Source organism: Hippopotamus amphibius, chromosome 12 (genome assembly GCF_030028045.1).
Source record: "Hippopotamus amphibius kiboko isolate mHipAmp2 chromosome 12, mHipAmp2.hap2, whole genome shotgun sequence".
Taxonomy (NCBI): domain Eukaryota; kingdom Metazoa; phylum Chordata; class Mammalia; order Artiodactyla; family Hippopotamidae; genus Hippopotamus; species Hippopotamus amphibius.
The window spans coordinates 41,764,895-41,780,699 of record NC_080197.1 but is presented as its reverse complement, the minus strand read 5'-3'; the positions used below and the strand labels follow the sequence as shown (position 1 = coordinate 41,780,699).

Genomic DNA, 15,805 nt, shown 5'->3' with positions numbered 1-15,805 from the left:
CATGTGACCTCAGTGAAAGGGCCGTTCTTCCATCACTGAAAACCCTGCATAGTCTGCTAGTCCACCGCCCTTTCTACTCCCCACAATTATCTTGACCAGGAGACTGTACCCCAAAATAGTAAATAAGGCCACAAGGATACCCCTTGGAAGCCCCATGGAGGTCATGAAAAGAAAGTTTATTCATATTCTTATTTCTCCTCTCTAAACAAATTTCCTTTATGCTGCCTCTCCTCAATTTCATGACCTCAAGTTGTCTTCCTCTTTAACCTTTTGAAATTGGTTGGGCTGAGACAGTGACAGGTAAAATAAAAGAATCAGAGACTGTTCCTCTCTCATCCACCCGTTTGGATAAAACATAACAGCCTTAAGCAGACCTTTACAGACAACAATAACAATAAAAAAGCTTCCTTCTTTTTAATAGTAAAATTTTATTAAAGCTATTATCATGCAGTAAAAGTAGGTCATACAAATGATGGTATTATTATTATAATTTAATCTTATCTGGGTCCTCATTTCCTCTTTTATAAAATGAGGGTAATAAAAACACCCACCTCACGGTGTTGTAAGATCACAGGAATTAACACGCTTGCTGCACACAGCCAGCAATTAATAAACAGCAGCTGCAGCTGTTATTACGAGGGACTATGATAAGCAACTGAAATGCATTATGTCATTTAATCTTCTAGAACTTTGTAAGGTAGTTATTTACCCCCACTTTACAGTTCTATAACTTAAAGGCAATATAACCCGATTAACTTGTCCACAGTGAGGGGACTGTATGCGGGGAGCTGGGGTCAGAATAAAGTTGTACCTAAATCCCAAACCCATAACCCCTAAATTCAACTGCCTGTTTGTGCGTGGGTAGGGTAGGGGCTGGGGGAGACTAGAACATGATAATTCCTCTCTCGTGTCCCATTTGTAAATTCTAACTACTACGATAAGCTAAGGAAGCAAACAAGTTCTAAGCCAAAGTGGCGCTTCAGCAGCTGGACCTAAGTTGTATCTAGGGCAGGGTAATATGGGTTAATATGCTAAAATTTTAGAGTTACTTGTGCATTTAATAAAAATACCTAGTGTCAGCACATTTTTAAAAAATAATTAGTCTTTGCTTTTTTAAACAGTTTGCTTGTGTATTTTGTTTCATTCTGTCCTGACTGTCAAGAAGAATGGCTCTTTACCTCTCATCTGATGCATAGGTTTTTCCAGGCTTACTGCTTCTCCTCTGTCTGAGCAATATAACCCAATTAAGCAACTGTGTTTCCCTGTAAGCACCTCCCTTTACTCCTCTCCTCCACACCCTTTCCTGATTTTTCAGCCCTCACAAACCATGCATTAGTAAAGTAGCCAAGTGGGGCAAAATCAATATGTAAGGTTTTTTTTTAATTGAGGTAAAATTGTCACACTTTATATTAGTTTCAGGTGTACAAAATAATCATTCAGTATTTGTATATATTGCAAAATGATCACCACAATTAGTCTAGTTCACATCCATCATCATGCATAGGTAAAGAATTTTTTTTTCTTGTGATGAGAACTTTTAAGATTTACTCTCTTAGCAACTTTCAAATGTGTACATGTAAGTTTTACAGTATTTCTTTTTCCAGGGCAACCCCACGTGCCAGGTTCGGTGTAACATCCCACTAACGTAGTCCAGAACTGTCCTTGGTTCTGTTGTTGCTATTTTGCTAACCAAAACAAACAAAAACCAGTGAGAAACTCATGGGAATTGCAATGCGATGAAGGCGGCTCTGCTGGCTTTTCTCTCTCTTTCTCCACCGAGGCATCCACATTTGACGTGCCAAGCTTGGTTTTCTTATTCCAAACTTGACAAATACACAGGGCTTTATAATGTGGAAAAATACCATGACCAGACAAAGGCTTTTTATACTGAGTTCAAAGCATTTACACATGTTGAGTAATCATTCCTCATAAATCCCCTTGTATGGTAGGCAAAGAGGAGCACAAAATTAATTATTCTTCCCTTCCTCTTCCCACCACAGGGCTGCGAGTGGCTTGTCCACAATAAAGGGCAGGTCAGGGAACACCACCTGGGGCTTTGCAAAGATGTCCTCCATGAAGCAGATCACTCTGCGCCAAGCACTCGCTAACCACCGTGTCCAAAGCAACCGTGACACTGACTCTTCTCCAAACATGAGAAACAAAGCACACAGAGCATGCCAGGCAGTGCTCCAGAGGCAACACGAGATCCAAACACGGAGCTTAAACACACCCCGTGCAACAACTTGAACAGATTCCGTGAGGGTGTCCAATTCATCTGCTCACTCAACAAATATTTATAAAGCCCGTAAGTAATGTGCCAAATTGGTTTATTCTCAGGAAGGTTATTAGATCAAGTGGACTCTTAAATTTCATTCTCAGTTTGGTACTAAAGGCTGAAAATGGGGAGTCAAGGGTGAAGAAGATGTACAAGTGAACTGGGAATAAGCCAGTGGCACATAAACTAGACCCACCTCCTATCTTGATTTCTTGAGTGGTATTGGTGACTTGAACTACTAGTCACTCTATAAAAGAGCTGAAATGCTTAATCAGAGGAGGGATTAGAAGGTCAAAATGTTACTGTTCCTTGAATGGAGGGAATACAAAATGTAACTCTAAAACCATTTTCCCACCTGAAAAGCAAGCAGCCATCTAGTCAGGTGTGCACTCCCAAAGAGAATGACATTTACAAAGACAGAAAATGGAAATCAATGCATATTTATTAAATGCCTGATAAATGCCCAGGCCAGTACCCAGCCTGTTGAAAGTAGCCAAACATAGGATTACCAATTACAAAATTCAGAAAGAACCTTATTACTGTGAGATAGGTTTTAATTTTAGGAAGAATACTGAACAGGTATTTGATGATTTATACTACATAAGTGTTAAGAACAATAATCATTTGTTCTTTCTAAAGGAAAAAAAAAGTCTCTAACTGGTTCAAAAACTTATGAGCTAGAAAATTCCATGTTTCGACTTGGAAAGCTAGTTAAAAAAACCTCAGAATCACTTACCTGCCCAACTCTCCCTGGATGTTTCAAGGCCAAGCCTCCACTGGAGACGGCAGCAGCCACGTTTCCTTCATGGTCCACGACCACAGCGCCCACCGTGTCCAAAGTGCCAGAGTCATTCTCCTGAGGAGCAAAAGTGGCCGGAGCATTCGCTAAGCACAACGCGTAACAATGATGTGACCACACGGCACTTCGTCAGGACAATCATGACATAAAAGCCGAGCTAATCCTTAACTGGAACATTCAGCAATCTCTTGAAATTATTTATTATCAAGTTGTCACTTAAATCTGGTTCAAGTCAAAACTTATTTTCCACTGAAAGATCCTGAACTAAGGGTGTCTGGTTGCTTTTCTCTAATAATAAGCCTAACATGCCTTTCTAAGGGAGGAAGAAAAAACCAAGTTAATGTAAATTACAGTATATCGCCGTGTTTCCTTAATCTCAAGAATTAAGTTCGCAATTCAGAATTTGTAGAGGAAAAGATCTATGGTATAAGTGAACGGATAAATTGTCCTTCTTAGTATTTTTTAAATGTTATATACAAATTTCTAAAAGTAATATATTCAGCACAATAAATGAAGAGAGCGACATTTCTAGTGTTGGTGTAGACCATGCTACAATTTTCTTTTCTAATTCCTTCCTTGGGAGAAACTTAATGGCAAGCTCCCTTCTCCTCTATATTAATAATATGGTTGCCAATCATATGGCAGAAAACTGCACATTCTTGGGAGGCATCTTTGTGTTTCTGTGTCTTGTTCCAGATCTCACATGCTTGAGGCATTTCACACATAGTGACCACAAACAGCTGTCTCCTACCTCAAAGATTTCTGGTTCACCTGTGCAAGGCAGACAAACTTTACACTGCTGGATAAAAATCAGAAGTAAAGGAAGCGGGAACACAGTTTCAGGAAAAATTATCTTTTTTATATATTAAAAAGGAGGGCTACTACAGGTCTTTAGGTTCATAGCCGTCATGGTGGTATTCTTACACTAGGGCATTGGTGCCCCAGAACCCGAGACCCCCACACTCACCACCACCCCCAAGTCTCTATGAAAGAGTCAGGCACAACCTCATGTTCAATGAGACCAGCTGTCCCTCCTGTGTGGTTTATGCTCATACTACTTCCTGAGCAAGACATCATTGGTGCTGAGGGGTCCCTGGCTGAGTGGTTTTTGAAATACCACACCAAGGCTAGCCCCAGAAAAGTCAATGGGCTCCCAGCACCACCTCAGAAGTTGAGCAACATTGAAGGGAGTTTTGAAATATTGAAAGCAGAATGCAAACGAAAGATTTTTCTTTAAAGCAAACTAAAATATGCAGAGGCAGAGTATGCCACAAAGAATATTATATCAAGTCTATTAGGAGAAGGTATATCTAGATGTTTGCATTTCTTTGGTTCTTGCTCTAAATTTTAACTGCCCTTAAATATACTATTCCACTATGACAGAACAAGTGTAACTGACTGAACAAGTGTAACTTGTTACTTTGATAGAACAAGCGTAACTGACTGAAATGAGTGCTGTATCCCTACCCTCCCTTTCAACTGCAGCTGCAGAAGACCAGCCAACGGATCAACGTGGACATATCCCAGAATATCACAGTTCTTCTGGTGGCAGGTTGTCTGACTTTCAAGTATAGTTTCTTAACCTGACTGCAAACCTCTGAGGAAAGGTCTGATCCACTCTGTTTCATTCTGCACACAGCAGACATTCAGGACATCTTTATTCTTTAAGACAACCCTCAGAATGGGAGAAAATATCTGCAAATGAAGCAACTGCCATGGGATTAATCTCCAAAATATACAAACAGCTCATGCAGCTCAATTAAAAAAAAAAAAGAAAAGAAAACAATAAAAAAATGAGCAGAAGACCTAAGGTAGATGTTTCTCCGAAGAAGACATACAGATGGCCAACAAACACATGAAAATGTTCTCAGTGTCACTAATTATTAGAGAAATGCAAATCAAAACTACAATGAGGTATCATCACCTCACACTAGTCAGAATGGCCATCATCCAAAAATCTACAAACAAAAAATGCTGGAGAGGGTGTGGAGAAAAGGGAACCCTGCTAGGAATGTAAACTGGTACAACCACTATGGAGAACAGTATGGAGGTTCCATAGAAAGCTAAAAACAGAGTTACCATATGACCAGAAATCCCACTCTTGGGCATACATCCAGAGAAAAACCATAATTTGAAAGGATGCGTGCACCCTGATGTTCATTGCAGCACTATTTACAATAGCCAGGACATGGAAGCAACCTAAATATCCAGCGACAGAGGAATGGGTAAAGATGTGGTGTGTGTATTACACAATGAAATATTACTCAGCCATAAAAAGGAACAAAATAGTACCATTTGCAGAGATGTGGACAGACCTAGAGAGTGTCATACAGAGTGAACTAAGTCAGAAAGAGAAAAAAAAATATCGTATTTTATCACTTACATGTGGAATCTAGAAAAATGGTACAAATGAACTTATCGACAAAGCAGAAATAGAGTCACAGATGTAGAGAACAAACTATGGTTACCAAGGGCAGAGCTGGGGGAGGGGTGGGATGAATTGGGAGATTGAGATTGAAATATATACACCATTATACATAAAATAGATAACTAATGAGAACCTACTATTTAGCACAAGGAACTCTACTCAATGATGACCTAAACGGTGAAGGAAATCTTAAAAAAAAGGGTGGATATATGTATACGGGTAACTGACTCACTTACCTGGACAGCAGAAACCAAATACACAAAACAAAAACAGGAGTAAATAAAACACATCTGCATCCCTGGTGTCACAAAACCAAGCCCAATAAGTGACGATACGTGCCGTGCCGTGCCGTGCCATGCTAATGCCAGGGCCTCAGTCCTCCATCTCCTTTTCTCAAGATTCAGACAATGACACTACCTTAGGGAGAATGACACTATCCTAGGGGATTAACAATAGTCAGGTTTACTCATACGATATAGACTAAGTGCAGTCTGTCTTCTTTGGTAGATAAGATAGAAGTATCAAAGTAAAGAAATGCATCACATTTTATTCCAGAAAAGAGAGATAATCCTAAAAACAAATGTAGTTTTAAGATGAACGTTTCATTTTTCTAAGAAATAATTCCTAAATCTTTATATCCTTGCAACCTCAGATAGAGATTCTTCCTTGTTCAGGTGCCAAGTCTTATGTCATCTACAGGAGGGCTTCTCAAAGTTTAATGTACATACAAATCACCCAGAGCATCTGTTCAAATGCAGGTTCTGATGGAGTAATCTAGAATCAGTCAAGACCACACATCCTCCCAGTAATGCTGAAGCTGATGCTACTGGTCCATGGACCCTACTTTGAGAAACAAGGTCTGACAGCATCCCTCAAGGTCATTATCAGCCAAATGTGGGCCCTACTCATTCTAAGGCAAATAATTTTATAGGCACAAATCTGCTGAAGGAGAAGCTTAAATCACCTAAGACCAACATTATGTCAGCATGAAAGATTTCAGCTCTGTCTTGTTCAACTACCAATTGGCAGCATATCACTATGACCGTACCACCATGAACATACTGCAAAGTATTTTAAAGAATGATCTTATTGATCTCACTGGTTCTTTTAGAAATAGACAGCCCTCATACAAATAAAGAGGCACTGTAGAATGACTTTCCTCAAAAACAGCAACAACAAAGTCAGGAAAGGGTAGTCTTTATTAGTTCTTTTTTATTAACTGTGACTGCTGATCCTGCTCAAACATCCTATAACTGAGGGGACACATAACATATCCACAATGATATACATTATCTGTAAAAACTATTCTCTTAGCATTTCAATCAGGATATCATGAACTATAACTCTAATTCCTAACTAAACTACTGTAGAAAGACACAAAAGGATTATACATGGATGGGTTTACTGTAACTTGTTTTTCAAAAATGAAAAATCAAACAAAAAATAGAGAATCCTGTTCCAAATTTTAAGCTAATATTCCTAATGGCTTGCAACACCTGCAAAAGTCAGAATTACTTCATAAATATTCAAGAATTAGTGCATAGATTTCACATACTGAAAAGCAAATTGAAGGATGATGAAGTAATATTTAAGCATTTTTATGAAGTGCAGATAAACTGAGTGAAAGACAAACACTGGTATTTTGGCTATAATAATTTCACAGAGCTCGTTTGTACAGAAATGAAACCTTAGAAAGGTTAAAAAACACACAATGACTGTTACTATATAGAGCTACTATTATATTCTTACACTCCATAAATACTCGCACCACATAGATACACATGGACCTATTGTCCTTGACTGAAACATGCTAGTTGCATTAATTTTTTTGACAAAATTGTGACTAAAAAACAATGGTATAAACTATAGTTCCCATCAGAATAAGAAGATGCAATATAAAGGTGGCACAGAGATTGCATATGTTATGGGAAAGACTTCAATAAGTAACCAATGATCTAGTAATCTCTGTTGGGCTTAATGTCAAAATTTTTCATTTTTCTCGCTCCAAAGTGGAGATGGCTATTACACAGTTATTGTAAGAATTAAATTAAGTAACACATGTAAACTAATAAATCCCTCAGAACAAAGTGGAGATACTTTCCACATGAAAGTTAAGCCTCTAACCTGCACTCTAACTCTGAAACCTGCCAAGAGACACCATCTAATGAGTTACTTACCTTATTAACTTGGTCTTTCTTCTGTACAGATTTACTCAAATATCAAATAGCTAAAATACAAGAATAATATCTGAAGTGTAACACTGCATCCTGAAACTGACGTATGGTGGGACTTCCCCAATACAATAATGAAGACAGATACCAAACCTTCCCGATACACCTTTGTTAGGCTGATGAGCAGCATTATAATTGGCCTGAGCTTCCACCTGAGAAATGCAGCTGACTTAACGCCCTCCATGACAGCACAGTAACTGCAGCATAAACCTTCACCACCTTCGAGCATCCTAAAGGTGGAACGATAGCTCTGGCTACAGAAGACCTAGATCTGGCTCCACGTCTATCTCCTAAAATCAGCTCCCTACAGTGGGGCCACTGTGGGCTCAGAGTATATCAGCTGTGTGTGTAAACAAAGTACAATTTAGCTAGAATTATCTACTTTCATATGTCTGACTTGGCTGAAACCAAGGAAAATTTGGATATAAGAATATCCAATGACCTTTCTCTTCTCTTTTCAGAAAATCACCCTTCTGATGTCCAATACTACAAATGATGTTTCTGTAAGCTACAGTCAAGATGTCTATTTTTAAATAATCCTTTATTTTCTTTGCTTCATAAATATGCATTAAAATCTTTGCAGCACGATACAAATTTGTGCCAAACATATCTATAACAGAGAAAAAAAGTATATAAAAATCTTTATTAATTCCCTAAATCACTCAACAAAAGTTAACAGAAACATTTTCAGCTCAAAATGAAAATAAAGTGCGTTAACCATGTTTTTAAGGGGCTTTAATATATCTGGATTACAGCTTTAATTATAAATTCATATCATAACAAAGTTCCAGAGGATTACCCCAAAATTCCAAACTCTCCAAGTTAGCAAAGGACCATGTTTTCTAACTGGCAGAATTCCTATACAGTGTTCTGGGGCTTGCAACATTAAAGGTGGAAAAGGCAGTGGTCTTAATCTCAGGTTTTTTAAAATAATCTTACAAATAATGAATAATGGATTTCTTCTATTCAAAATGAAACCGTTTGAGAGCCTCGGTGTACATGTTGAGTGAACATGTGTAAGTGATGGTAGAGACCAGATGAACATACTCACGACAGATTATCACAAAGCCGAACAGTAAAAACCACCACGACGGTAGCTTTACACCGCTTTAAATCATTTTTATTCTTATTCATATGTTGTTTAATTAATATTATTTAATTTGAACTCATAATGAACCACTGGTTAAGGATAGCAACCTAAGATATACTGGAGTTGAAATCAAAATTAAGGAATTTAAGAATGATGATAACTCTGACAAGTTCCTTAAGATAATATTAACTAGATCATTAAATTGCATTCATTGGATCAAAACATTTATAGACTACATCTCAATGACTTAAAATCAGTTTAAAAATATAACAATGAATATGGCTCATTCGGCTTCTTGTTTTTCTAGAATAAATATTAATCACAATTTTAAAATTCTAAATTAAATATACACACCTAGCTATGACCCAGCAACTACACCCCTAAGTATTTACCCAAGAGAAAACAAAATATATATGACAAAAGACTTGTCAAGAATGTTTATAGCACCTTAGTCAAACTACAATAGTCAAAACGTGGAAACAACCCAGACATCTATCAAGAGGGGAATGGGTACACAAACTGTGATACAGGCAACAGTGTAGGACTGCTCAGCAACAGAAAAGAACTAGTGGGCTTCCCTGGTGGCGCAGTGGTTAAGAATCCGCCTGCCAATGCAGGGGACACAGGTTCAAGCCCTGGTCCGGGAAGATCCCACATGCCTCGGAGCAACTAAGCCCCCGAGCCACAACTACTGAGCCCACGTGCTGCAACTACTGAAGCCCGCGCACCTAGAGCCTGTGCTCCGCAAAAAGAGAAGCCACTGCAATAAGAAGCCCACGCACTGCAATTAAGAGTAGCCCCTGCTCTCTACAACTACAGAAAGCCTACACGCAGCACCAAAGACCTAACGCAGCCAATAAATAAAAAATAAATAAAAATATATATAAAAAAACTAGTGATATGTACAACAATATGGATAATCTTTTAGATGTAGGCTGAGTAAAAGAAGCTAGACACAAGAGAGTACACAATATATGATCCCATTTATCAGAAGTTTTAGAACAGGTAAGGCTGCTCTATGGTGAAAAAGAGTCAGAAAAACAGTCATTTTGGGAGGGAGGCGTTGACTATGAAGGGGCATGAGGAAACTTTCTAGAGTAATAGCAATGTTGTATCTTGTTACATGGTTGTATACACATATCAAATTACACACTTAAGATTGTGTGCATTTCACTCTAAGTTTTATCTTTAAAAAAAAATCAATTGATGTATCTATTTTAAGGTACAGGACCAAGAATTCAAAACATCAGGTCATGAACAAATTTTTTAACTTTTTCCTAATAGTATAATACATTTATATTTATATAACATTTAATACACATTCAGTTGCAACTGTAAGCAAGTGGGGGTGATGGAAAATATGAAAGAGGTGGTAAAAAATATGAATGAAAGTCTAATGTATGCCAAACTGAAAAGAATATATAGAGAAGTGAAAATATTTAAAGAAAAAATGGCTCAAATTTCCCCAGAACTGATGAAAAATAAGAATCCAGATCTCCAGGAAGCCAGAGAGAAAAGAAAGAAGGCAGATAGAATGGAGAGCTCACGACGACAGAATGACAGCAGAATTCCCAAAAGTCCAATGGGGGCCAGAAGGCAGTGGTATATTTTCGAGGTACTCAGAGAAAAGTAACTATAAGCCTAGAAGTGGGTACCTAACAAAATTACTTTTTAGCAACAAAAATAAATAAATACCCTTATAAATAAATAAACAAAATATGTTTACCACCAAGAAGCCTGCACTTAATGAAATCCGAAAAGACTGTTCTATTTAATAACTGCAAACTGACCTCCTTCAAATCCTCCCCCCCACCTACTCACAAGCACACCTAATATTCTTTTCTTAGCTCTGCTTTATCTTTTTTCCATAACATGTCATCATCTTCTAAAATACACAATTTATTTTCGTATTATTTAAACTGCCAGTCACCCCCACAAGACTGGAAGCTCCACAAAGGCAGTAATCATTGTATGTTTTATTCACTAATACATGCTAAGCATCCAGAAAAGCACTTGACACCTTTTAAGCACTCACTAATATTTTCTGAATGAATGAATGAATATACAAATGAATTATATACTTTAAGAAGAAGGAAAACAATTGCTGTGATCTGAATGTGTCCTTCCAAAATTCACATGTTGAAATCCTAACCCCCAAGGTGATGGTATTAGAAGGTAGGTCATTGAGAGATGATTAGGTCATGACTGCAGAACCTTTATGAATGGGACTATGCCATTCTAGAAGAAGCCCAAGAAGCTCCCAAGCCCCTTCTGCCATGTAAGGCTATAGACAAAAGACCACCATCTAGGAAGTGGGTCCTCACCAGACACCAAATCTGCCTACACCTTGATGTTGGACTTCTCAGCCTCCAGAACCATGATAAATAAATTTCTATTGTTTGTAAGCCACCCAGTTTATGGTACTTTGCTATAGCAACCAGAAAGGACTAAGACAATAATCCAAGAAGGAAAAGGACATTCAGGAATGAAACGAGTAAGCAAAGAAAATGGCAAAACTGCATCTAAATCAAAATTAATATTGTCTTTAAAAATAATAATAGTGTACTATTAGAAGGTCAAGACTGGGTTTTAAAATCTGGCTATATGTTATTTATCAGAGATACACCTAAAGAATAAGGACATGGAAAAGCTGAAAGTAAAAGGACAGGAAAAAAAGAGAGAGAAAGAGATATCAAGCAGGTACCAATCCAAACAATGCAGCTATAATAACATCAAGAAAATAAGTTTTTAGGGCTTCCTAGGTAGCGCAGTGGTTAAAAGTCCACCTGCCAATGCAGGGGACACAGGTTTGATCCCTGCTCTGGGAAGATCCCACATGCTGCGAAGCAACTAAGCCTGTGAGCCACAACTATTGAGCCCATGTGCCACAACTACTGAAGCCCACATGCCTAGAGCCCATGCTCCACAACAAGAGAAGCCACAGCAATGAGGAGCCCGTGCACCACAACAAAGAGTAGCCCCCACTCTCAGCAACTACAGAAAGCAGCAACGAAGACCCAACACAGCCAATAAATAAACAAGTAAATAAATAAATTTATTTTTAAAAAAGACAGAAAAGTTTTTAGACAAAAAGTGTTAACAGAACTAAAGGGTCTCTATCTGATAAATACTGAAAGTTTAGATACACCAAGGAGATACAACAATTCTAAATTTGTATGTACCTAAAGTAAAAAAAGAGCCTCAAATGTACAGAAAGCAAAAACAGAGCAACAAGGAAAAAAATCAATAAACCATACCTCATAACAAGACATTTTAACACATTTCTTTCAACTATGAATAGGTTAAATGATCAAAAAAAAAAATCAGTAAGAACTAAAAGATATGAATAGCACATTGAAAAGCTTAATTAGATAGGCATTCACAGAATTCTGTATCAATTAGAGGAGAAGCGTTCTTTTCAAACACAAATAAGTATTTACAAAAATTGACCATACATTAATCCATAAGCTAAATCACAACAGATTTCAAGAAACTATTAAACAGAATATACTCTCTGACTACAATACAATTAAGTTAGGAGTCAATAAAGGTAAATAAAACTTGAAAATTAAAAAAGGAAAAAGTCCTTCTAAATAACTTACGTACCAAATGAGAAATCTAAACAGAAACAAAATATTTAATAATGAATGATAATAAAAATATTACATCTCAAAACTTATGAGAGATATAGTGCAATAAAAGTGGCACTTAGAGGGAAATTAATACCCCAAACACCAATATTAGAAAAGAAAAAATTAATAAGTTAAGCATCTAACTTTTCTAAACAAGTAAGAAAGAAAAACATGAGAAAAAACAGAGATAAGATGAAAAATCAATGAAAGAGGAATAAAAATTAAATGAAAACATCCAAAAAGGCAATGAAATAAATAAGTGAATAAATAAAAAGAAAAAAAGGGCAAAATTGCTTCTCTGACAAAACAAGTTGTTGAATGGATGAACTGAATGAATTAACCTGAACAGGCAATAATGTTCTCTGTGAGTCACCTAAACCTCAGCAAAGGCTCAGCCTTCCTGCCTTCTCCTCCAGTATGAGCCTTGGCTCTCCGGAATAGCAGCAAATACTATTAGACGCCACACTGTCTATGGCATTCCTGACTCACCCGCGCTGCATCCAGTGCAAATGTTGCTCTCTCCTACCCTCACCCCTGCCCCACCGCAAAATGCTGCCCTTCTTCAAATGCCAAGCCTCGTAACTCCATAAAAGGTAGGAGACCTTTTTGAATTGCTTCCCAACCACACAGGGGCCCTGCCCCTAAAGGCACAACCTAAACGCAGCAGTTCTCCCCTTTCTGGAAGACTCTCCACACTGGCATGTTCTAGGCTCTTTCATGGCTTGGCTTGTCCCTCATCCACCTGGAAGCAGCAACTAACAAACTGTTATGAGATATATACTTTTTAATTGAACCTCATCAATAACTCAAACTTCTTGTCCTCTGAACTGCATCCTCCTCAATTTTTACGCACGATTGACTCAGCCTATCCAAAGCAGTTTTCCTATAACCTCACGTTTCTCTGATTATTTCATATTTAGATCTTCCCTCAATGTAATGCTTTTGCACATCACTCATTAAATGGGTTCTGTCCCAAAAGCACATCCTTAAACAACTGCTGAGAAATATTTTGCTCGTCCCGTAATAACCAAAGTAAAGCCTAGACTCGTTTCTCACAATGTGGAAATGATCTTTATTTCAGGAGGTTGTCCATGCCCTTTGGCCTACTGTTCAAAACAAACTTCTAAGACTCTTACCATGAAACACTAAGCCTCTCACTTTATCTAAAATGAAGTGATATATCCTTATATCGGTCACACACTCTACCATTCAATGTTTTCTTTGGGTAACACTTCTTTAATGCCTTCCCATCCCCTTACATCAATCATCTGGCACCAGATCATACTCATCGTTTCTGACTAATCAATTCAGTTTCTTTAATTCCAGACTGCTTTCCTTAAAGCTCTAAATAATTAATACGCATACAGTATCTGAGCCCTAACTTCACTTTTTCCACTGGAGAGCTGGTCATCCTTCACTATCTTAAACTCAGTCACTGCCGTCTGGGAAACTTATTCAAGGCAGAAGGAGGAAGTCGAGATTATTTGGCAGTTTCACTTCGTAGAGGTGCATGTATGAGAGAACTTCAGCTACAGAGATAGCGCAACACGCTACCAGCAAACACACTAATAGGCTATGAATGTCATTACCTGGGCAGATTAAAAAACACATAAATAAATGAGCTAAGACCTTGCTAATTAAATAGACAGCAACAAAGTCTCTTTAATAAGAACAGGCAACCTTTTTCAATTTAGTTGTCCAATTTGGCTCTTTCCAGGAACACCTGGCCGAGGTCTGGACCGCTGGTCTTTCTTTCATTTCAGAGCTTACATTTACCTTCTCTGGATAAAATTACACTTTTTCTTTTAAATACCAGCGCTCCACTGGCCTTTGAACTGAGTCTTAAAGCAGTGGGGAATAACAGATAAAGGACTCGAAGGTAACTTGGACAATCTGGAGTCTGTTCCTGCCAATGAAACACCGTGACAATTGGGATGGGCCATTTAGTCTGGATTTAAACTCCACCCTTTCCAGATTGAAGAAGAGTATTTGACACTGACTTGTAACAAGTTACTTTATTTGATATGAGATTTTTAAAGTACAACAATATTCATTTGACCATATAATTACAAATATACTCACAAAATTAGAAATTATTACTCAAAATCATAAATACACAACTAAAGATCAGCATATTAAAACACAAAAAGGAGCCCAAAAATGTCCATATATTTATTTTGTTTTTGTTCCCCATAGATTAAACTCTTATTAGAAATTAGGGATAAATCAAAGAATTACAAAGAATAGGAAGAAGCTAAGTATATTCTAGGGTGTAAAATACAATCTAAACTAATTATGATAGTACTATATCTTAGAAATTCTAACACCATCCAAATTAACCTCAGTGATGTTTTTCAGAGATTCCCAGCACTTAAAGGCCTGTGTTTAATGCAAATAGCCACCAAGGCAGGCCCCACTTACACAGATTTCAAAATATTCTCCTCATTTGCTTCTAAGTACAGTTAGTACAAATAGATGGTCAGGGGACACTCTGCCTGTGGACTTATTTCCTCTGTGGCTTATTTTACTTTGCTAAATTCTGTGGACAGTTGGATCTTATCAACTGTCATACCCTCACTAGAGATCACAAGCTATGAAAACCAGAGTTTGGTTTGACCAGCAAAGTGTGCTATTTTTGGCATTGCGCATTTTGGTTTTTGAATACCTAAAAATGGGAAACGTATTGCCATCCACGCCGCCACGTCTCTAGATGGCCTCAAACATTTAGACTACCTCCCTGGGCCCCATAAGCATTTGGGTTTAAAACCACTGTCCTGCAGAAACTCTGTAGTGCAACCAGCTTATCCACTCACAGGCTTCTTCTAAACCTAGGACTTTCTCTTTCTCTCTATAGTTATGTAAGCCCTACTTTTTATCCAAGCCCCAGCTTAAATTCCACCTTTTCCATAAAGCCTACCCTGTGCTTAGGGGGATTTCTCCATCCTGCTAATCCCTGCAGCTCTCACGGATGGTTTCATTCTTCTAGCAAATACCAAATGGTACAATTTCCCTTTATTGTTTAATTCCTCTGGATCAAATGGGCAGGGCCTCTCTGTTTACTCCCTAAAGTCTACTTAAAAACCCATATATAAATAGTACTCAATAAACATTTGCTGATGATAATGTTGAAGTCAAGGTAAAATAGGTTCTGGGAAAAAAAAAAAAAAAAAACTGAAGATCCCTTGAGGCTATGAGCTCTGATGGAAACTCCACTCAAAGCCACTCCTCAAGGTCACTTGTGTAATAACCTCAGGTGACACAAAGCAATGGAGCAATGAAAATGGAGTACTGCCTTTCCCTTGAGCAAATGACATAAAATGACCACAGAAGAGATGGCAATGCTTGTCAAA

General features: G+C 37.8%; 1 protein-coding gene across 15 annotated transcripts in view; it reads right to left on the bottom strand.

Annotated features, from left to right (window-relative positions):
- TASP1 (taspase 1) overlaps positions 1 to 15,805 on the bottom strand; it is a 230,584-nt gene that overhangs the window by 128,722 nt on the left and 86,057 nt on the right. For 14 of the 15 annotated variants that reach the window (XR_009048367.1, XR_009048368.1, XM_057701502.1 and 11 more), the window contains exon 9: positions 3,012 to 3,131. The exons of the other annotated variant lie outside the window; for it this stretch is intronic. Coding sequence is in view for 12 of the 14 variants with exons in the window: in XM_057701502.1 (XP_057557485.1) it covers positions 3,012 to 3,131 (120 nt within the window). In the remaining 2 variants the exon portion in view is untranslated. The remainder of the gene's footprint in view (positions 1 to 3,011; positions 3,132 to 15,805) is intronic. 15 annotated transcript variants of the gene reach the window in all.